Consider the following 21,494-nt stretch of genomic DNA (forward strand, 5'->3'; position numbering starts at 1 on the left):
CCATCAGAGCACCATCCCCACGTTCGCCCCTTCCGCCCCATCTGCTTGCCTGCCGGCCGGCATGAGTCGAAATCAATGAGTACGGCGCGATTATTATGGTCTACCATGACATTGGAGGGATTCAAATCACCGTGGACAAGCCCCAAGCCATGTAAATGCGCAACGGCCCGTTTGATATCTTCCAAGTATACCTGTCGTTGTTTGTAACTCGGCTCCTCCTCTTTCACAACATCTTTGAGGGTGCGTTGATAACGGCGAAGGCTGAGACCTCGTATGCGGTTGTCCTCGACGATACACCCATGGTAGAGACCGATGTTTGGATGCGGTCTCAACCGTAGAAGCTCGTAAACTTGAATCTCTTGGAGCTGGGTTTCATAAAAAGTTGATTTCTCGGCTGACGAACACATGCCGTAGCCTATCAGCTGCGGCTCCTTGACGTAGACTTGCTCATCCTGTAAATGCATTTCTGGCGCCACTGTGAGTTCCGCCGTGAAAGGTGCTCGAAAGTGAGCAACGGGAATCGGCTCGGGGTTCAATTGACTCTGGTCGATGGACCCTTTACGCTGGGGATCACATGCTGAGAAGAACTGTCCGTCGCGGTGTAGGACAATAGCCCGATGACTGAAAGTATCCGTGTCGCTATTCCATATCTCGTTGCATGTCAAGATCTCATAGAGAGAGTTCATGTTGTTTGTCATGTGCAGGATAATAATTGCGAGGTGCGGAAAAGTTACTTACTGCTCTATAGCGCCCCACCATCGCCCCAGGTCCATGTCCCAAATCCACTTCAGTCTCCAGTAGCCTTGCGATGTTTTTCAGTCTCAACATAAGATATTCGGGTACCGCACGCCTGCTTAATGTGCGGCTCGGCGTCCAAGTTAGCCATCAGGTGCTCATCGTCTCCGCCAGACTCGAGTGAGCCCCGGCGCAGCGGTCGCATCCTACGACGTCATTTCACTCGACATCGACGATCATGGTCGCGTAGCCTGCAGCCTTTGCATCGTGTCGTGCCTCAGAAGCGCAGCTGGGTCGATTGGAGCGTCTATCACACATGAGCCTCGCTACACTTGAACAAAGACTAGTTCTTGACTTTACCGCCGCCAACAGGCCGTCCGCCGCGCGACGCCGCAGCCTCGTACAGGCTCTGGATATCCTCTTGCCACTGCTCGAGATCCGGCCGCATGAAGCGACGATCGTACGTCAGGAGTCCGTTGACCTCGCCCTCCACGTCTGTCGTCTGCGTGTAGACGGCACCGCTGCAGGCGTAGCGCTCCGTCTGCTCACGAAGGTCGCGGAACAACACCATGGACCGGTAACTGTATGACGCGAGGTCCTCGTTGATCTCGTACGTCTCGGGAATGGTATCAATGGCGGCCTGGACGTTCCACAGGCTGTGCGCACACCAAGTTAGCGATCGGGTCCAGCAGTTTGTGTTGGCTGTGTGCTACTCACTGCTCGATGGACACGTTGTGGCCAATACCACCGTACTCGCCCTGGAAACCAATCCGCTCAGGGTCATAGGGCGTTTTTGGCCGCGAGTAGAATGGGGTTCCACACTGCGGGTGCGCGTAGTTGTGGTTGTCCTACCAAGATGTCAGTCAGCCTGTCGTGCAACACTGACCACGCCTCCTGCGCCGCTCTGCTCTGCTCACATGGTAATCGCCGTAGCCATGGTCGTTCCAGCCGCTGATGGAATTGATGAGCCGTGTGGGATCGAGTTTCCGGATGACCTCTGTGAGACCTCCCTCTGGAGCTGGGTCTGAATTGCGCTGGCCCCAGCCCTCGTTGTAGATGACCCAGGAGTAGATGGATGGGTAGCTCTTGTGCTCGTTGATCATCAACTCGAGCTGACGCTGGAACTCGGCCTGCTCCTCGTCGTTGGGGGTTTTGGATGCCGACAAGGCCGGCATGTCCTGGATAACGAGAAGGCCCATGCGGTCGCAGGCCTCGTAAAACAAATCGGGCTCGATCTTGATCTGCGCCAATGGTCAGTCTTGGAGGGGTGTCGGGGGGCAGAGCTGAGCTCACGTGCTTGCGGAGCATGTTCATGCCGAAATTCTTGAGGACTTGAAGGTCGTACACCATGGCCTCGCGGCTGGGCGGGGTGTGCAAGCCATCGGGCCAGTACCCTTGGTCGAGGGTACCGAACTGGAAGACAAACTCGCCATTGAGTAGGTGTCGCATGACACCTTCGACCTCGCCCTTGGAAATTGTGCGGAAGCCCGTGTAGCTGTTGACCTCGTCGTCGCCCAGAGTCACGGTGAGGTTGTACAGAGTGGGAGAGTCGGGCCACCACAGGTCAGGGTTCTCTACAGTGAAGGTGAACTGCTCATCAGCCGAGCCGGTCTGCGATGCAATCTCAGAGCCATTGCGGCCAAACACCTTGACCTCGACGTTGGCGCTCTTCTGTGCAGAGGACAAGACATTGACAGTCACTGTGAAGGTACACATCAGCACATGCTCTCGCTTTCGCAGGTCGTAAGAAGGTCCTACCTTGGCCATCCATGTCAGCCGCGACATCGAGACGGCTGATGTGATCTTTAGGGGCGGACTCGATCCACACCTGTTGCCAGATGCCCGAGCAAGAGCGGTAGAAGATGTGGCTAGGGTTCAGGGTCTGCTTGCCAACAGGGATCACGGCCGAGTCAGTCGGATCAGACACAAAGACGAGCCTGCGTGGTCATATTAGTCGACGCCCCGAGCTCAAGTCCTCGTGGGGCTTACAAGTCGTTGGAGCCGCCGAATTTGACATTGTCCGTCACATCGACGGTGAATCGCGCATACCCGCCGACATGGGTCGTCTTCTTGACGCCATTGACAAAGACGGTGGCCTCATAGTCGACGGCCTCGAAATTGAGCAGGACTTGCTGCCCCTTCCAGTCACTAGGCACGTCGAATGTGGTCTCGTACCACATGTCGCGGACATCGAGAATCTGCAGACCGGAGAGACCACTCTCAATGCAAGATGGCACCAAGACCTCGCGGTCAAGAGGGCCTGCTTTGGGAGGACTGCCCACATCGCCAGGGCTGGCAGCAGCTCTCCACGTCCAGAGGCCGTTGAGGCTCTGCCAGGCCTCGCGGCGGAGCTGAGGCCGAGGATGCTCAGGCCATGGGTCAGTGCCGACCGTGTAGGTCCAGTCAGTGTCGAGAGGCGGCGTCTGGACCTTGTAAGGTGTCTGCGCGTGGACTATGCATGAAGCCCAAAGGGCAGCCACAGCGAGTGATGACGACCAAGCTGAGTGCATGGTTAACAATATTTGCCAAAAAAGAGTGACGGTGAGCCGCGCGGCTGATGTGAGGTGTTGTGTATCGTGCAAACACGAGCAAGCCAGAAAACAAAGTACACAAGCCAAGACTGGCTGGGCTTATAAACAATCACTTGGGGAATTTTCACCCCAGGACGCGTCGCGAAATGTCGCGAGGTTTTATACTTTGACGTTAAAGTTGCAGATCAACACGAGCAACATGAACTCTATCGTGATTCACCGCTGGGAAACCCAATTGCTACGACGGATCGCCTTCGCTGCAAGATCCCCCACTCGAGCTGCGCGCAGCAGATGACGGATGCCGAGAGCGTGGAGTTGTGGTCGGTTCGAATTCGATGGTAGATCGTGAGTCCATTACGTTCTACATTGTCGGCATCATGTCGGCGCACGCAGGATGTGGGAGGAGAAATAGGCACAAAGGCCCCTTCACCAAGGTTCGGTATCCACAGACGTTGAAACCGTTGCTTTCCAGAGATCGAGGATCGTCGCATACGTACAGTGTCTGCGCATGCTCTCGTCATGTGGTGGAGTTGGGGTCGGCCTCGAGGTGGTGTCAGCTGGTCCCGACGCAGCTCTCAGGGTAACAACGTTGGAGTGATGCGACTGTGTACGATCCGACGATGCGTTGGCCGTACGCTTCATTCGTCCGCGTACGTAGTCCTCCTCTTTGTGTCTTGATCTGGGCAGAATGTGAGGGCAGCCAAGATGAACGTGCGGGGACAGCCCAGCATTGGGAAGCCATGATCCGGGGCTCCAGATCAGGTGGATTGCAGATTGGGCCCCCTCCCAGATGGACTGGCCGACTGCCGACCTGCCTCTTGCAGCTTCTAGTTCAGAGCAACGCCATGGTCTTTGTCGACGTGAGCCCTCGAGGCAACAGACTGTCGCATTGGACATACCTTACCATTGCAACAAGTTGGTGCATGCGAGTTGAGTTAAGCCCGTTTGCGGGCCACTTCTTACACTCTTTGGTTGGGGCGCAGTGAGGGGGATGTTGCATCCAGCACTGTCGATCACATCACTCTACTTTCGGGACGACTTGGCCTGTTCTAGCTTGTATGGCGGACTTGAGCTTACTGTGTGTAATAATGAGGACGGCACTGTGCTACCCGGTACCAGACGAGTAGTCGTCGCAAAGTGAGGCCTCTGTGAACCCCCAATGTCTGTAGTCTGGTACCAGGCTCTGGATGTTACAGCATGAGTATCTGATGACATGCCTCTGTGACTTCTGATGTGCATTTATTAATAATCACTTGAGCAGGACATCTGAGAGTGACCAGTAACAATGGTCTGGTGCTTGTTTGCGCCACGTTTGTTGAGGGCGTGACAGACTCAGCGCAGTTACAGAAATATGTCTGCCGGAGAATGGATATTTTGGATCTCTTGATTGACAGTTTGCGGTATTATTAGTTACATGTAATAATAAGTGTCCAAGATCCGAGAGCCTGCATGTGAAATCCACTTCCCCAGACGCCAGCGCCCAGGGGTTCAATGCTTGAGTCTATCGGCCCAATGGCTATACGGAGTATTTCGTACACGATCTGGATTATCATTGAATTTTTAACCGCACGGGGGTTTGAATATCACGTTAATGAAGTAGAGAATTAACAATGATGGGCTGTTCAATCGATACTGTTCTTGATGCCATTCCTTCAAGTGAAACAGATTAATATTGCCACGGGGTACCCGACAGTGACCAGACCATTCCTCAACACACCTACTTCTATGGTGATTAAGGAAAATTAGCATGAAATTATGGCAGACATTTGCACGTACGTAGAACATGTTTTACAACCTTGGGTAATGGTCACTTGAGCTACACCGTTGTGTCCAGGGTAGGCTGTAAGCTGTACGCTGGGCTCAAGCAAGTACGTCATCCTCCAGCAATGGCGAGCGACGACTTCACGTCTTCCTCACTCTTTCTGTCCAGTCTCTCTCACCTTTGGAACTACAATAATCGCCACGAATACCATGGCGCATTCAAGCGTCCCGAAACATCGGCCGTCGGGCTCTCGGGCTTCCGACAAATCGTGTCCGCGGAACCGCACAAGCCAATTGAAATAAACGGGAACCGATCGCCGCATACAGTACTCCGTACGTTGGGCTGAAAGCAGCGGCACCCGTCTCCGCGCCGTGCCTCTGGCGATGCAGCCGGGCTTCGCGTGCAATCAACCTCCCGTACGGAAGTCCGTATCTCACAAGCTGACGCCCATCGACCAATAGATTTCTTCAACGCTGGCAGCGCCACAGCTGGATTTCAAGCCATTGGAATGTGAACTTTGACCGCAAGCAATACGAGCCCGCCAGGCACATTCGTCAACTCGCGCTTCCATTGGCCGAACATGTATAACATGGACTAGACCGAGTCATCTCCTGTCAATCCATCGACCTAGAGTGCTTTGACTTCTGCCGGTACCACCCAGGCGGTGGCTCGTGGCATCGGAACTTGCGGAAGGGCAGGGTCCAGCCTCTGCCTTAAGGTTTAATGTCGGCTGCTAGCGAACTCAAAGCTCCGTCAATGCCAAAAGGAATGCAGGCTTGCGCGGTCGTAGCGCGGCGAGCTGGCATGTGTATAAGTGCACGTGTCCGACAAGCCATGGCATCTTTGTTGCTGCCGCCGCTGCTGCTGCTTCTTCATCGCCTCATCCGCCATTTGCATGGTGAACTCGAGGCCTCCATAAACTACCCAGGCTCATGGCTGACTCTACGGAGGACAAGATCCAGCCTGCGCTGGAGGAACAGACCCCTGAACATGACCAACATCAGGCCGAGAGCAGTACGCCTCTCGAAAAGCAGGACAGCACAGACCAGCACTCCGACGATGAAAGCGATGACCAGGGCGCCGCCCTCAGGGCCCTGCGAAGTCGCGAGATGTCCATGGGAGCCGACGGCCGCTCAGAGCTGGTGCGCATCGCCACAGCTCTCTCCCACCGACAATCGAGCGTGGCTGTCCCGACGCGCAGCAAGCACCGGCTGAGTGGTATTGATGAGTACGACGAGGCACTCGATCCCGCGAAGCAAGGGTTTGACCTGGAAAAGTGGCTGAAGCGGTTTCTCAACCAGCTCCGTGACCAGGGCATGGTGTCTAGAAGCACCGGTGTTTCGTTCCGCAACCTGAATGTCTCCGGATCGGGCTCCGCCCTCCGTCTGCAGAGCACCGTAGCCAGTATGCTCATGTCGCCCCTGCGTATTGGCGAGCTGCTGCGAACGCGCCGCGGCCCCAAGAAGCAGATCCTGCGAAACTTTGACGGCAAGATCAACGAGGGTGAGCTGCTCATTGTGCTCGGACGTCCTGGCGCCGGGTGCAGTACATTCCTCAAGACGCTGTGCGGTGAGACGCATGGTCTGAACTTGGGCGAGCAGTCTGACATCAACTTCAACGGCATCCCCCAGAAGCAGATGCAGAAGGAGTTCAAGGGCGAGGCCATCTACAACCAGGAGGTATGAACCTGCTGAGCGCCCCTATAGTTTATGCGTGACTGACAGATAGTCCAGGTTGACAAGCACTTCCCCCATTTGACAGTCGGGCAGACACTCGAGTTCGCTGCCTCTGTCCGCACGCCTTCGCACCGAATTGCCGGCTTCGGCCGCCAAGAGTATTCCCGATACATCGCCCAGGTGGTCATGGCCGTGTTCAACCTTTCTCACACATACAACACTAAGGTTGGCAACGACTTTGTGCGTGGCGTTTCGGGTGGAGAGCGGAAGCGCGTCAGTATCGCGGAGATGACACTGTCGGCCTCATCGTTTGCGGCATGGGACAACAGGTACATAGCCTCCCCTCACCCCTGCTAGGGACTTGCTGACCAGAACAAGTACTCGAGGCCTGGATGCGGCCACAGCTCTGGCCTTTGTTCAATCCATGCGGACAGCCGCCAATCTAGGCTCTCACACGTACGCCGTTGCCATTTACCAAGCTAGCCAGGCCATCTACGATCTCTTCGACAAAGCCATCGTCCTCTACGAGGGCCGCGAAATCTACTTTGGCCCGGCCCACAATGCGAAGCGATATTTTGAGAAGCAAGGATGGTACTGTGCCCCTCGAGCCACGACCGGCGACTTTGTCACGGGCGTGACGAACCCACAAGAGCGTCAGGCCAGGCCAGGCTACGAGAACATCGTCCCCAACACGCCCGACGAGTTCGAACGACTGTGGCGCTCGTCGCCCGAATACAAGGCGCTGCAACGCGAGCTCGATCAGCACGAGCAAGAGTACATGGGCGAGGAGCGACAGCAGGAGATGATTGAGCAGTTCCGTCGCGAGAAGAACTATCGTCAGGCCAAGCACGTCCGACCCGAGTCGTCGTATATTGTCAGTATCCCCATGCAGGTCAGACTATGCACGAAGCGTGCCTACCAGCGCATCTGGAACGACAAGGCTGCCACCGTGTCGTCCTGCGTCATCCAGCTCATCATGGCTCTCATCATCGGCTCCATCTTCTACGGCACGCCGGACGCGACCGTGTCCTTCTTTCAGAAAGGCTCCGTCCTGTTCATGGCGATTTTGCTCAACGCGCTGACGGCCATCTCCGAGATCAACAGTCTGTACGCCCAGCGGCCCATTGTTGCCAAGCATGCTTCGTACTCCTTCTACCACCCTGCCTGCGAGGCCGCGGCAGGCATCGTCAGCGATATCCCCGTCAAGTTTGTGACCGCCACTGTTTTCAACGTGGTGCTCTACTTCCTGGCCAACCTGCGGCGTGAACCGGCACAGTTCTTCCTCTACTTCCTCATCACGTATCTGAGCATCTTCCTCATGTCCGCTGTCTTCAGAACCATGGCTGCCGCCACAAAGACTGTGTCCCAGGCCATGACTGGCGCTGGTATCCTGGTCCTTGCTCTGGTCATCTACACGGGCTTCACGATCACACCAACGGACATGAAACCCTGGTTCTCCTGGATCCGCTGGATCAATCCCATCTTCTACGCCTTTGAGATCTTGATCGCTAACGAATTTCACGGCCGCGAGTTCCCCTGCTCGAGCATCGTCCCTCCGTATCCCAACCGCGCGGGCACCGACACGTTCGTGTGCACAGTACAAGGATCGGAGACGGGGAGTCTGACAGTCAGTGGTGACAGCTTCATCAAGGCCAACTACGGCTACACGTATGCACATGTCTGGAGGAATTTCGGCATCCTCATCGGGTTCATGATCTTCTTCATGGCATGCTACATGATCGTCGTGGAGATTAATTCGACCAACGAAAGCACGGCGGAGGCGTTGGTTTTCCAGCGGGGCCACGTGCCAGCGTATCTCCAAGAGGATGGCAAGGGTGCATCGGCAGACGAGGAGTCCTCTGCGACGGCAAATGGAGGGGTGGCATCCGGTGAAGACAAGAAAGAAGCGCCTACAAAGGTCCTCCCGCCGCAGCGTGATGTCTTCACATGGCGCGATATCGTGTATGACATTGAGATCAAGGGGGAGCCGCGCAGGCTGCTCGACCACGTATCCGGATGGGTCAAGCCTGGAACGCTCACGGCTCTGATGGGTGTCAGCGGTGCGGGTAAGACGACGCTGCTGGATGTGCTAGCGCAACGTACGACGATGGGTGTCGTGACTGGCGACATGCTTGTCAACGGGACACCGCTCGACGCGAGTTTCCAGAGGAACACGGGATATGTCCAACAGCAAGGTATGTAACCAAGACACGTCGGAGTGGTCACGACTGACAAGGCCAGATCTTCATCTCGAAACGTCGACGGTGCGTGAGAGCTTGCGATTCAGCGCCGAGCTGAGGCAGCCCAAGTCGGTCAGCCGCGAGGAGAAGTACGAGTTTGTCGAGGAAGTGATCAAGATGCTGGGCATGGAAGACTTTGCCAACGCCGTCGTGGGCGTTCCGGGCGAGGGCCTGAACGTGGAGCAGAGGAAGCTGCTGACCATTGGCGTGGAGCTGGCGGCCAAGCCCAAGCTTCTGCTCTTCCTCGACGAGCCGACTAGCGGCCTGGACTCCCAATCGTCCTGGGCCATCTGTGCCTTCCTGAGGCGCCTGGCTGACTCGGGGCAAGCGATTCTGTGCAGTATGAAGGCATTCATTCCCATTGACTCTTGACATGTCCGCTAACCTGATGCAGCCATTCACCAGCCGTCCGCGATTCTCTTCCAGTCCTTTGACAGACTCCTCTTCCTGGCCAAGGGCGGCAAGACTGTCTATTTCGGTGGCATTGGCGAGCACTCTCGCACGCTGCTCGACTACTTTGAGGGGAGCGGCGGCCGCAAGTGCAGTGACAGCGAGAACCCGGCCGAGTACATCCTGGAGATTGTCAACCACGGCACAAATGACCAGGGCAAGGACTGGCATGAAGTCTGGAACGAGAGCGAGTACAAAAAGGCCTCGCGGGCCGAGTTGGATGCGATTGAAGCCGAGAGGCGAGACCAGCATCGACCGGAGGCGAGCCCCGAGGAGTACCAAGAGTTTGCCATGCCTCTCCGAGCGCAAACCTGGATCGTCACGAAGCGAATCTTCCAGCAGTAGTAAGTGCCTGTGATACTTGGGGCGGAGTTGACCATGTGCTGACGTGTTTGTAGCTGGCGGATGCCTTCGTACATCCTTGCGAAATTCCTCATGGGCATTGCTTGCGGTCTTTTCATTGGATTCACCTTTTACCAGACGGGGCGATCCCTGTCGATGCTGCAGAACACCATCTTCGCCGTCTTCCTGCTCACGACAGTCTTCTCAACCTTGGTGCAGCAGATCCAGCCGCTCTTCGTCACCCAGCGATCACTGTACGAGGTGCGGGAGCGGCCGAGCAAGGCATACTCCTGGAAAGCATTCATGATAGCCAACATCATCGTCGAGATCCCTTACCAGATCTTCACGGCAGTCCTCACCTTTGCGTGCTTCTACTACCCCGTGCTCGGCGTACAGAGCTCGCAGAGACAAGTCCTCGTCCTCCTCTACACAATCCAGCTGTTCATCTACGCAAGCTCGTTTGCGCACATGACCATTGCCGCGCTCCCGGACGCCCAGACGGCCGCCAACATTGTCACCCTGCTCACGCTGATGAGCATCACCTTTAACGGTGTTCTCCAGACGCCCACCGCTCTGCCGGGCTTCTGGATCTTCATGTACCGCGTCAGCCCCTTCACCTACTGGATCGCGGGCATCGTCGGCACCGTCCTGCACGGCCGCCGCGTCAAGTGCTCGCAGCGGGAGCTCTCCCTCTTTGAGGCGCCCGCCGGCTCGACGTGTGGCGAGTATCTGCAGCCCTACTTCAGCAACGGCGCGCCGGGTTATCTGGTCGACCCGGGTGCCACCTCGTGCGAGTACTGCACGGTCACGGTCGCCGATCAGTATCTCACTGGCTCCCGCATCTACTGGAGCGACCGGTGGAGGAACTTTGGCATCATCTGGGCGTACGTGGTCTTCAACATCTTCATGGCCGTGATGCTCTACTACGTCTTCCGGGTCAAGAGGGTGAGTCTGGGCAAGCTCTCCATGCCAAAGATGAAGAAGCTGCCGTGGGTGAAGGGGGCTTGATGCGGGCAAAGGTGATGCCTAAGTAGACTGACTATTGAGTGGACCTCCGGCTCTGGTCGGAGGTCAGTGATGTGATAACTGCATATCGGTGCAAAGGCGGTTCGCCGTCCTTTGAGCCCATCCTACATTCGTTAATCTTTTTTTGAGCATAGTAATTTAATATTTTTCGTTAGTTTACATCTACCGTATTGACTCGACGAAGTCGCCAGCGCTGGTGAGCAGAATCTACCCACCTGTAGTTGCATACAAATAGCATGCATGGCTGCAGTATAAAGACACAAGTCTTTCTATATCCCTGCGTAGCTTTGAGCTCAAGCCTTATAATACTCATAGCCTGAAATCATTGCTCGACATTGACACCACCCCTGACAAGGATATTGCCCAAGATCTCATGGACCAACCCCCAGCCAGGATTCCCCGCGAAGGGGTTCCTCAATGCCGAGATTCTTTACACGTAATTAGGTACCTTATGGAAGTCAATTGAAGATGTGATGCCTTATTGGGTACCTGAGCTGAAAAAGCTTCACTACCTCCAAATCTTAAGCTCTTGCCAGGTGTTGTTTGTTTACTTTACCAGGTACCTCAAAGGAGTCTTCGGCTGACTGTCGCCCTTGCTTCGCTTTCGTCTTCCTACATCACACATACAAAGTCCCTTATTCAAATCACTGCTATGGATCAACCAGCCACCGTTCGCGACTTGGACGTCTTCTACGAAGCCATATGCGATGAAAGCTCCTGAACCAGGACAATCGAAAACTCGGTCGTCTTACGATGGCGCCATCCAAAACCAAGACACCACATCGCAGTGATTTTGAATGCTTTCATCCGGGTTTCCCAAAAGCCCTGGCCGGGACACTGCGTTGAGGTAAGTACACTGAGCCTCTATATTTGTGTAGATTTGCTAATGCTTTATGGCACCTCCAAGCTAGTGTACATGCTGAGACGAAGTCGATCGTTGAAATTTGGGCGGCTGTGAGTACATGTACCCACGCATTCTTTCCATTTGATTTTCTTGCGCTCATATCTCCAGGCCATTTCAATCATGATGATCATATTGCTCACGATACGGCACGTTTTTATTGATCAGAGTGAAGCGAAGTGGTGCGTAGGAACGCTGATTCGCCACATTCAGTTCAGAGCACAGTGGATTTCCCTTTTTGGCCTGTTTGATACAATAAAGGTTTCTATAGACGTAAAGAGCGAATGGAACGATTCCACACATGCACTCTCACTATTCCTACCAAGCATTGGCACGAATTTGAAGCGAGGCGACGCAGCTTGTGGGAGCGTCCTCGAACAGAGCGTCGCCGCACAGTTATCCCGACTGGGCAGGAGAGCGAATCATTGCCTCTTGGAGCAATGCTTGGCTTCTGCAGACCCGGCACGTGGTGTATTGTGTGCGTTTTCTGGATGAGTATTACTATCGCATAATACAGCATGCTTCAAAGTAGTTCTCGAATGAAATACCAGTGGCCATGCAAGCCATCTACGGCAGAAGCCATCGGCTGTTGCTTTTCAGTTCGACCAGGCACTGAGGTATTGAGAGTTGAGGACGGCAGTTTGCTATTTGCCAAAGGGAGAGAAATCTGGTAAAAAAAGAACGAGCTTCCAGTGAACATCGCTCGAACCAGCCCCAATGTGCTGTCCTCTGTGCTCGCCCGTGGCAATGCGTGATCTGCCGCTGGGTACAGGGAGCTAAGCGATTAAGCAGTGCCGATCACTCCACGCAGTCGAGCCAAGACGTAGACAGGATCATACCTCGCATGTAACCCATGGGTGGCAATCGTCAGATTCAACAGGGCCCGTATGAATATATAAAGCCCACGATGGAAGCATCCAAAAGGCTATGCACAGCCAACAGCTCCAATACCACACCAGCACCCAGCACTCAGCAATTATGAAGTTCTCCACCATCACAGCCTTCTTCCTGCCCGCCGTGGCCATGGCATCGCCCGTTAGCCCCGGGAGCACCGTCGTCAAGCGCCAGACCGCTGTGACGGACGAGCTCCTCTTTAGCATCAGCCTGCCAGCCTTCATCACCCGTCGCAACGCGCGCGATCCCCCGAGCCTGGACTGGTCCTCGGACAGCTGCTCGTCGTCACCAGACAACCCGTTTGGCTTTCCCTTTGACCGTATGTCAACTTGAACCTCCCACTATGAAATGTACTGACGGCGCGTAGCTGCCTGCCAGCGCCACGACTTTGGCTACAGGAACTACAAGGCCCAAAGCCGCTTCACCGACGCCAACAAGCTGAGAATCGACGATAACTTCAAGTCGGAGTAAGTGAAGCAGTGGAACAAGCGGGATACTTCTGAAGCTGACGGGGACAGTTTGTACGGACAATGCGCCGGCGAGGGCGCCCAGGGCGCCTGCGAGGCTTTGGCCAATGTCTACTACCAGGCGGTCCGCTGGTTCGGCCGCGAGGCACCCGCTACGGCGGACACGGCGGCCAAGGTGGACGCGGAGGAGATGCCTGTCGAGTACAAGGAGGCTGTTGCTGCGTACGAGGCTGAGGTCAAGAAGGCCCAGGATGAGGGCAAGCTTCCTCAGCTGTGAGCTGAGATGGCCATGTGCAGGCTGGGTAGAAAGTCCGGGGATTTCCTGGCAGTTTCATGAGTAGCTGATCCAGATTGATGTGCTCACTCGCCGTCATTTGAATCCATTGGTCTTGCAACTGTTTCTGTCAGCTTGTGTCATAACACGGATTACCAGATTGCCGTGCATGCAGTTTGACTGGTGGTTTTCCCCAGCGCCAATAATTGAACAGGATAGGTGTCTTGCCGAGTTCTATTCTGATGAGCGATTACATTTGTTGGCAAACATACATAGCGCTTCCTGCATTTCCCGAGCTCAGAGGCCGTGTTGGGTCATCCAGGGCGCAGGAGGGATGAAGAGGTCGACAAGACGATTGTGATCAGGCCAGGGGAACCGCTCCGTGGTGTCTCCAGAGACTTGCTTTTACACAACACCGCTTCTGTACCAAACTCATTTCGCTCGACAGCACCTTGATCTGGCTGTCTATTACCACGTACAGGTACGCCTTTGAAAGTGCAATGCTGTCGTTCTCAGTCTGCGAGATTAGCATCGTAATGGCAGAAGCCCTGACGCCCTTCCATGGATTGGCAAAAGGTCTAAAGAGGGGAGAGCATGAGACGAAAGAAACAACTCATCCCATGCCCTGTTGTCATTCTTCCGATGCCCGCTGTCAGCGGATGTACGTACACGCAACAACATAGAGTTTACAGCCAAGAGCCAGCATACGAGTCATCTGCTGCGAGCGACAATCGCATAAACCGCGCATTAATAGCTCATGCGACCACTGCTACTACAATCACCCACTTTGGACGTGCTCCTTGTCGAAGGCCTGGGGGCGGAGCTGGGAAACCCTCGCCGTCTTCTCCACCGACGGGGCCGTTTGTTTGGCAGCCGCAGGACGGTGCTCCAGATCCGGCAGTTGCTGTTGATGGTGGATCACGGGCTGCAGGAGACGGGGCCGGGGGAAGTTTGGATTCTGGAATATACCCTTGGCAGTCCGTCCGTCCGTCCGTCCGTCCGTCCGCCTGCTCTGACCAGTGACTGATCCCCAGGGGTGCGTTTCCCATCTGGTGTACATACGGATACAGCGCCGGGTATGACCCTCGCCAAGGCATAATAGCCCATGTGCACTTTCATCTCCGTGGTATCAAATGCTACCCTGATGAGCAAGCGAAGACCCAGCCATCCACCCCGGACGGACGTATATACGAAAAGTGGCAGGAAAGACGCCTGATACGGGAGGGACCTTTGACAGCTACGGCTACCCGGGTATCTATCACAGGCGCAAGATCGTCACTGCGCAGCATGCAGAACCGAGTCCGCGTTGGTGTGCAAGCTGTGGCCTTGCTCCAGTCGGGAAGGCAAACCCCCCGTCAGCTGATCAGCCGGTCGGTCGTAGGAGGCAATGAGCGACACGTCTCCGCCGAAGAGGCTCACGGGAGGATCGCAAGCACAGTTGAGACCAGCAACTTACAAGCAGCGGCCGATGGACTGTCAATCAGGGTCCTCCTCGGCTGGCATGTGACTGGATTGGGGCCGGATCTTCACGTTTCTGTGTGTATTCTTCGCTTCATACCGATCCAATATTGCGGCCTGCGCATGAAGCAAGCCCCTCTCTGTAATGAGGCTCTGCAGAGACCACGGATGCGTGTTTCACGGCCATGCGCGGTCAGGCACGATTACGTCGTGCAGTACCATACTATCAAGCCATGGTGCAAGTGAAAAGAGTAAAAGGGCCATGAGCACGCCTTGCCAATGCGGCAGATGTCCGTCAAAAGTTCTTGGAGTGCGTGGGCCGTCTTGGCTAACTTGAAGGCAGGGGGCTCCCCCACGATCATGCGCAGTCAGTCTGGCAGCATTGAATGGTACGCTGGCCGGACGACGTGCGATGCTAGGATTGGACAGAAGAACGACGTGGAGCGATAAGCATCTGCAAGTAAACAGAGACGCTCGATAAGACTCGACATGTTGAGCTAGAAAAGCGAGGGATCTTCGACGTGCGTGTGTCCAGTCCAGCCAAGTGCGGAGGCAAACGAGGAGAAGAGCGAGCGAGCGAGCAGAGGGCTGGAGACGGATTGCAATCCGCTGGGCGGAATTGGATGTTTACTGTGCGTTAGGTACTTTAATCAGCCGCAGAATAGCATGAATGAGATGGAAAAAGATCCAGTTGCTGTATCCGGCAGCTGGGGTAGGCAGATCTTTTGCCAGGTGATTGATTATGCGCCAGCTGGTGGTTGGGCGGCTGATGGATGGATCCACGCCGGCTGGACAGGTGGAAGAACGGCAACAGAAGCGCGAGCAATCGTGAATCCTGAATTCGGTCCCCAGTCAGGTCACATGGGCACTTTCTTTTCGCATTGATGGGTGCCACGGGGTCTGGTGTTTCATGGCCAACGAGGTCTGTGGCCTGTGCAGCGGTGCCTGGATCTCATCATTGAGGATGGACGAGGCGAGGACTGTAGTGACAAGTTAGTTAGTCCATTTGATGACCGAATTCCTGACGCTAAACTAAATGCTGGTGGAGATCGCCTCCTTTGCCTTCTTTGGATCTTTCGACTGCAGTAGCTCCAGACTCGAGGCCCGCTTGGGGCATACTTGCTGTACGCGCAAAAGAACCTTGGCCTGTAACGTTGAAGAGCCGGCGAGGATGGAGGAGAGGACATGTCATCAAGGGGCCGTCTGCCGTCGACGATGCGCCAATCAGCCTGTACGGGTCATCACTCGTATCTAGACTGAATAGAGGCGCGAGCAGCGACTGGGCCACTGGAGATCTCGCGCCTGGCCCGTTTGGGTAGGTATAGATTGGAGATCGGCAGCCCGGCGCAAACAGGCCAAGCAAGTGCCGGGATCTTTGGCCGAGGCCTGCCACTTTGGGGAGGCTGCCCGGCCGCCAGGGACATTTGCTGATGATCGGCACGTCTAGTCTGTGTGTGGGAGAGGACCGAGAGGTAGACTGCTCACTGGCGTCGACGACGATGGGGAGGATGGCCACAGCACCGGACGAGCGAGCATCCACCCGTAAACACCGACTGGCCTGGGGAACGAACTACTCATCATGGATGACTTGCACCGGCCAGACTCCAGAGGCCCAGCCAGTATCATGCGGATCGCTGCCAGAAAGGGGCAGTCCATGAGATACTTTGAGAAAGATAAATAGAGGCCGCACGTCCTCTCTTTCTGTTGCCTCCATCATCCATCATCCAAGCCTCTCCTCCTCAGCCTAGCTAGCATCCTTACCAGCCTCACCAGCCAGCACATCCGCCAGCATGCGTTCCGCCACTCTCCTCGCCCTCCTCCCCCTGGCGCTGGCCGCGCCCTCCATGACCAAGCGCGAGTCGCCCGCGCCCCTCATCGTGCCCCGCGACGCCGACGTGGTCAAGGACAAGTTCATTGTCAAGTTCAAGGACGACATTATGTCCACCAACGCCGTCGGCGCCGCCATCGCCTCCATCAAGGCCGACGCCGATTACCAGTACTCCAAGGCCTTCCGCGGCTTCGCCGCCACCCTGACCGCCGACGAGCTCGAGAACCTGCGCAACGACCCGACCGTCGACTACATTGAGCAGGACGCCGTCATGACCATCTCCAACACCCAGCGCAACGCCCCCTGGGGCCTCGCCCGCATCTCCTCCGCCTCCCCCGGCGGCAGCACCTACACCTACGACGCCTCGGCCGGCGCCGGCACCTGCGCCTACATTGTCGACACGGGCATCGACACGAGCCACCCTGTGCGTCTCCTCTCCTCCCCTCTCCTCTCCTGAGAACTTCCCACTAACACACCCAGGACTTCAACGGCCGCGCCAGCTTCGCCGCCAACTTTGTCGACTCCAACAACGCCGACGGCCAGGGCCACGGCACCCACGTTGCCGGCACCGTCGGCGGCACCACCTACGGCGTGGCCAAGAAGACCACCCTCTACGCCGTCAAGGTCCTCGGCGACGACGGCAGCGGCACCAACTCGGGCGTCATTGCCGGCATGGACTTTGTCTCCGACGCCAACGACGACTGCCCCAACGGCTCCGTCGTCAACATGTCCCTCGGCGGCGGCTACTCGAGCGCCATCAACTCGGCCGCGGCCGGTATTGTCAGCTCGGGCAAGTTCCTCGCCGTCGCCGCTGGCAACGATGGCGTGGATGCCCGCAACTCGTCCCCGGCCTCCGCATCCTCAGCCTGCACGGTCGGTGCCACCGACATTGACGACGTGTTCGCCTACTTTTCCAACTACGGATCCATCGTGGACGTCCTGGCGCCTGTAAGCAGTTCTTCTCTTCTTCCCTGTCGCGCCAGCTGACTAACATACCATAGGGTGTCAACGTTCTCTCTGCCAAGCCCGGTGGTGGCTCGCAGACCCTCAGCGGCACCTCCATGGCCACGCCTCACGTCGCCGGTCTCGGCGCCTACCTCCTCGGCAAAGGCGCCAGCGCCTCCGGCCTCTGCAGCACCATCGCCTCGTCTGGCCTCGACAACGTCATCTACAGCGTCCCCAGGGGCACGGCCAACATTCTCATCAACAACGGCAACCAGTAAGGTAGCCAGCGAGAAAACGAAAGGGGGGAGGACAGATGATACCACTCGCTGCCAGACGGCGAGACTGTCCACCTGGCGGGCTGGCTGGCTCGATGCTGTGATGAATTGGATGACGGGAAGATGAGGACATGGCCTTGTCTTTTTTGCGGTTACGAACTTCCTTTGTACCTAGCACATATCAAACCGTATATAACACTTCGAACATTGTCTATATCGACTTCTGGGGCCTGGTCCGCATAAAGATATTCGACGGCATTTTCCTGTCCTGGAACTCGGCGGGCATGCCATAGTCCATCTCGGGCCCTTCCTGCTGGAAGCCAAACTGGGTGTAGACGTGTCGACCCATGGCCGAGCCCTCGGTCATGAGCTCCAGGTCGCCTCGTCGCTTCGCCTCCTCGACGCCGTACTGCACCATCCTCTTGGCCGCGCCGCGCCCCTGAAAGGCCGGGTCCACGACGCAAATGTCGAGCACGAGCGCAGCGGGGTTGTCGTCGTTGACCTTGGCCCAGATGGCCTCGATGCGCTGCCTGTTGAGAGAGCGCATGATCAGATGGGAAAAGCGCGCCTCCCTCTCGTCGTCGGGGTACTTTTCCTTGGCAGTCTGGAGCTGCTGATCGCTGTTGGGGGGCGTGACGCCGTGGCCCTCGACGCCGCTGTACTGCGTCCAGATGGAGTAGCCGATGATGCGCTCGGTGCCGTCCTCGTCTGTGAGGACGGCTTTCAGGAAGACGGCGTGGGGGATGCCGTTTTTGTCTTTGCCCGTGTCTTTCCACTTCTGGCCCAGCTTCTCTGCGTGCCGTCTGCGGCCCTCGGGTGTGTCCCAGCCCGGGAACATGGCTTGCCAGATGCCATCGGATGTCTGCTCGCCAAAGCCCTTGGCGGCGCATGTAAAGGCGCCGAGAGCGTCTGCCTCGCTTTCCCAGGGGAGCACGCGGACTTAGTTAGTAGAGCCCATGCTGTACTTTGTTCGAGTCAGTGGTGGTGAGGTGTCAAGGGCATGGTTCTACTCTCCCCGCGCGCCTCGGGATGGAAGGAACTGGAGGTGGATCCAAGATGCCAAGTGGCTTCTTGGGGCTGTGCTAGGCTGTAAGGGTCTGGTCGGCGCGGGAGTACTCGCAAAGCCGTTGGAAACACACGCGCATATTATCGTGTTCGGGTTCTATATTCTATCAATATTGAACTTTGAACATCCATGGATGGTCCAACTTGGAAGGTCGCGGTGTCGCGTCCCGCGTCGAGTGCCGTCTTCCGCCTGCTTACCCTGTACCCTTCAAGGACCCCCTGCACACACCCAGATCAAACGTCACTCACGGCTCACCCATGACTCCAGCTTGATTCAAGCCCTCAAGATTGCACTGATCATCATTCCATCTTCAAAGCACACCCGCAAACAACCGCAATGCCTCCCGTCACACAGTACGCACGCCTGACCCTCAAGCCCGGCACAGAGGCCGACGCCTTGGACGAGTCCACCCCGACAGGCAAGATTGTCCAGCGCCGCCTCACAGAGCCGACCACGCAGCCCGACTTCCGCGCCATCCACTACGGCCTCGCCGTCGAGCGACCCTCTGAGCTCTGGGCCTTCCTCGACTGGGATACCGTCGAGCAGCACCAGACGTGGCGCGATTCAGCGTACGTTGTCCTTCTCAACGTTCTGGCAAGCGGACTCACGGCATAGATCCCACGATGACCTGAGAAAGAGCCTCGCGACCATCAGCGACGCGTCCGCCCCCAAGTTCTCCCTGTACATTACGCCTCAACCTACATCTGTCTTCAACGACCCTGCCTACCCCGTGGTCGAGGTCCTCAACGTACTCCTCCCCCCTGACATGGACGAGGCCGCGATGAAGATGGTAGAGGACCGATGGGAGCAGTTTGCCCGCCAGGCGCTTCACCCGCCCGCCCTGTGCGGCAAGATTGCGACAGGCTGGTCGCTGGAGAACAATGCTCCGGTGCGCGACGAGGAGGGCAAGACGGGCAAGGTGTTCCTCGCGTTGATTCAGTGGCCGAGCGTGGACAAGCACATGGAGAATAGGGGGCTGCCCGTGTTCAAGGACAGCATCCACCTGCTGCGCGATCTGCCGGGCCTGCTCAAGATGGACATGTTCCACGTCCACGCCAAGACCAAGACAGCTGCTTGAATGAAGTGCAATCAATGACCATTTTGCATGGTTTGTATTACTTCCGAGGCCTTGCCGTCAGCCTACTCTCCCACATGAACCCACCCTATGTGCTCCCCTATCAAACTTCTACAGCTCATCCTCTCGCTTCGGAACAGTAGGATCATCCAGCCCGTCAAACAAGTCCACGCCCCATTCCCGTCCCGGATTGTTCATCCTCACCTTTCGATCCTGCGTCGCAATCTGCATCATCTCCTCCTCGGCGTACACAATCCTCAGCGCACCCAGGTTCTCCCGGATATACTCCTCATGCACGCTCTTGGGGATCACTACAGTACCCCGCTGCAGACCCCAGGCCAGAACCGCCTGCGGGACCGTCGCGTTCTTCTTATCAGCCATCTGCACCCAGAACGGGTCGTCCAGGATGCTCGGCAGGCCCGAGTCGTAGTGCGGGTTCAGGTTGGCGAGCGGCGAGTAGGCAATGACCCGCATCCCGTGCGCCGTGTGCCAGTCCACGTACTCCTGCTGCTGGAGGTACGGGTGCGTCTCGAACTCGTGCGCGTACGGGCAAATCTCGCACACGGCCAGGATGGCGTCCACGTCCGCCGGCGCAAAGTTGGACATGCCAATGTAGCGGGTCTTGTTGCTCTTGACGAGCGCCTCCATGTCCTTCCACGTCTCCGTGATGGGTCGGCGGGTGTCGACCGTCGTGCCCCGCTTGAAGGCGACGGGCCAGTGCATGAGGTAGAGGTCCAGGTAGTCCAGCTTGAGGTCCTTGAGCGTCTTCTTGATGGCGCGCTCTGGGTGCCGGTGGTCCGTGTTCCACAGCTTGCTCGTGACCCAGAGATCCTTGCGCTTCAGGGAGGATTTCTTGATCCCCTTGCCCACCTGGCGCTCATTGCCTGTGAGGAAGTGTAAGCGCGTGAGCCTGACTGTTGGCCGTTGGGTATCTATCTCACCGTAGACGCGTGCGGCATCAATGTGCGTGTAGCCCGTGTCGAGCGCGTACTTGGCTGCGTGCTTGACCTCTTTCTTGGGAGACAGCCAGGTGCCCAGGCCAATGGCTGGGATGTCGCCGCGCGACTCGACAATCGCGCTCTGGTCACCACCGTCCGCGGCCGCCCCGGGAAGCAGCAGCAGCGATGTCGCGAGGAGGAGGCGTTTGAGCATCATTTCGGCGTCTTCTCAATGATAATCAATGGTTTGATGTAAGAGACAAGTGAGTACAAGGGGATGAGACCCCTCAGACAAGCACTCTATCCCGATGAGGTCGTCATTGCGTGATGGGCGCTGCTTGTTTGACGTCATGCATGGGAGTTTCGGGGATCATCGCTCGACGGATTTATCCGTCTATCACAATCCGAGTGTCAAGTTTACTCATGGTGTCTCGAGTGAGAACTATGAGTCGGTCACCTGTAACTTTGTGAAGTGTACCGTCTAGCAGTCGCAGTCAAGTCACATCTCAGCAGCCATTCCTATATCCATCAATTTTGTAAGTACGAACAAAGTATATACGCTTCCATAAGTATCGTCAGTCAGAAAAAAGTCAGAGCACACGCATCCATCA

The 21,494-nt window shown here is 56.6% G+C and overlaps 7 protein-coding genes across 7 annotated transcripts; 4 read left to right on the plus strand and 3 right to left on the minus strand.

The window, feature by feature from the left end:
• Positions 1 to 834: 834 nt before the first annotated feature.
• Positions 835 to 3,468, minus strand: F5Z01DRAFT_292963 (glycoside hydrolase superfamily). The gene is made up of 7 exons (XM_046258821.1): positions 2,725 to 3,468; positions 2,494 to 2,672; positions 2,029 to 2,435; positions 1,653 to 1,976; positions 1,453 to 1,583; positions 1,096 to 1,391; positions 835 to 1,042 (listed from the first exon to the last, which is right to left on the minus strand). The coding sequence occupies exons 1-7, from the start codon at positions 3,243 to 3,245 to the stop codon at positions 972 to 974; spliced, it is 1,929 nt and encodes a 642-aa protein (XP_046115257.1). The 5' UTR covers positions 3,246 to 3,468; the 3' UTR covers positions 835 to 971.
• Positions 3,469 to 5,960: 2,492 nt separating this feature from the next.
• On the plus strand, positions 5,961 to 10,955 carry F5Z01DRAFT_692518 (ATP-binding cassette transporter ABC1; the record flags this gene model as incomplete). Its single annotated transcript, XM_046266187.1, has 6 exons — positions 5,961 to 6,707; positions 6,762 to 7,033; positions 7,083 to 8,899; positions 8,946 to 9,284; positions 9,339 to 9,738; positions 9,793 to 10,955. The coding sequence occupies 6 exons, from the start codon at positions 5,961 to 5,963 to the stop codon at positions 10,742 to 10,744; spliced, it is 4,527 nt and encodes a 1,508-aa protein (XP_046115258.1). The 3' UTR covers positions 10,745 to 10,955.
• A 1,686-nt stretch (positions 10,956 to 12,641) lies between these two features.
• Positions 12,642 to 13,301, plus strand: F5Z01DRAFT_677078 (phospholipase A2; the record flags this gene model as incomplete). Its single annotated transcript, XM_046265322.1, has 3 exons — positions 12,642 to 12,876; positions 12,925 to 13,024; positions 13,076 to 13,301. The coding sequence occupies 3 exons, from the start codon at positions 12,642 to 12,644 to the stop codon at positions 13,299 to 13,301; spliced, it is 561 nt and encodes a 186-aa protein (XP_046115259.1).
• Positions 13,302 to 16,245: 2,944 nt separating this feature from the next.
• Positions 16,246 to 17,882, plus strand: F5Z01DRAFT_293158 (cephalosporin C acetylhydrolase). The gene is made up of 3 exons (XM_046258823.1): positions 16,246 to 17,008; positions 17,065 to 17,532; positions 17,586 to 17,882. Exons 1-3 carry the CDS (start codon positions 16,547 to 16,549, stop codon positions 17,805 to 17,807), a joined length of 1,152 nt encoding a protein of 383 aa, XP_046115260.1. The 5' UTR covers positions 16,246 to 16,546; the 3' UTR covers positions 17,808 to 17,882.
• Positions 17,883 to 18,015: 133 nt separating this feature from the next.
• Positions 18,016 to 19,129, minus strand: F5Z01DRAFT_677080 (uncharacterized protein; the record flags this gene model as incomplete). Its single annotated transcript, XM_046265323.1, has 2 exons — positions 18,016 to 18,721; positions 19,119 to 19,129. 2 exons carry the CDS (start codon positions 19,127 to 19,129, stop codon positions 18,016 to 18,018), a joined length of 717 nt encoding a protein of 238 aa, XP_046115261.1.
• F5Z01DRAFT_752978 (uncharacterized protein) lies at positions 18,995 to 19,948 on the plus strand (the record flags this gene model as incomplete). Its single annotated transcript, XM_046267083.1, has 2 exons — positions 18,995 to 19,439; positions 19,486 to 19,948. The coding sequence occupies exons 1-2, from the start codon at positions 19,207 to 19,209 to the stop codon at positions 19,946 to 19,948; spliced, it is 696 nt and encodes a 231-aa protein (XP_046115262.1). The 5' UTR covers positions 18,995 to 19,206.
• On the minus strand, positions 19,939 to 21,346 carry F5Z01DRAFT_293097 (NADP-dependent oxidoreductase domain-containing protein). Its single transcript, XM_046258822.1, has 2 exons — positions 20,887 to 21,346; positions 19,939 to 20,829 (listed from the first exon to the last, which is right to left on the minus strand). Exons 1-2 carry the CDS (start codon positions 21,098 to 21,100, stop codon positions 20,057 to 20,059), a joined length of 987 nt encoding a protein of 328 aa, XP_046115263.1. The 5' UTR covers positions 21,101 to 21,346; the 3' UTR covers positions 19,939 to 20,056.
• Positions 21,347 to 21,494: the final 148 nt, after the last annotated feature.

This window comes from Emericellopsis atlantica (assembly GCF_019669845.1).
Source record: "Emericellopsis atlantica unplaced genomic scaffold F5Z01scaffold_28, whole genome shotgun sequence".
Taxonomy (NCBI): Eukaryota; Fungi; Ascomycota; class Sordariomycetes; order Hypocreales; family Bionectriaceae; genus Emericellopsis; species Emericellopsis atlantica.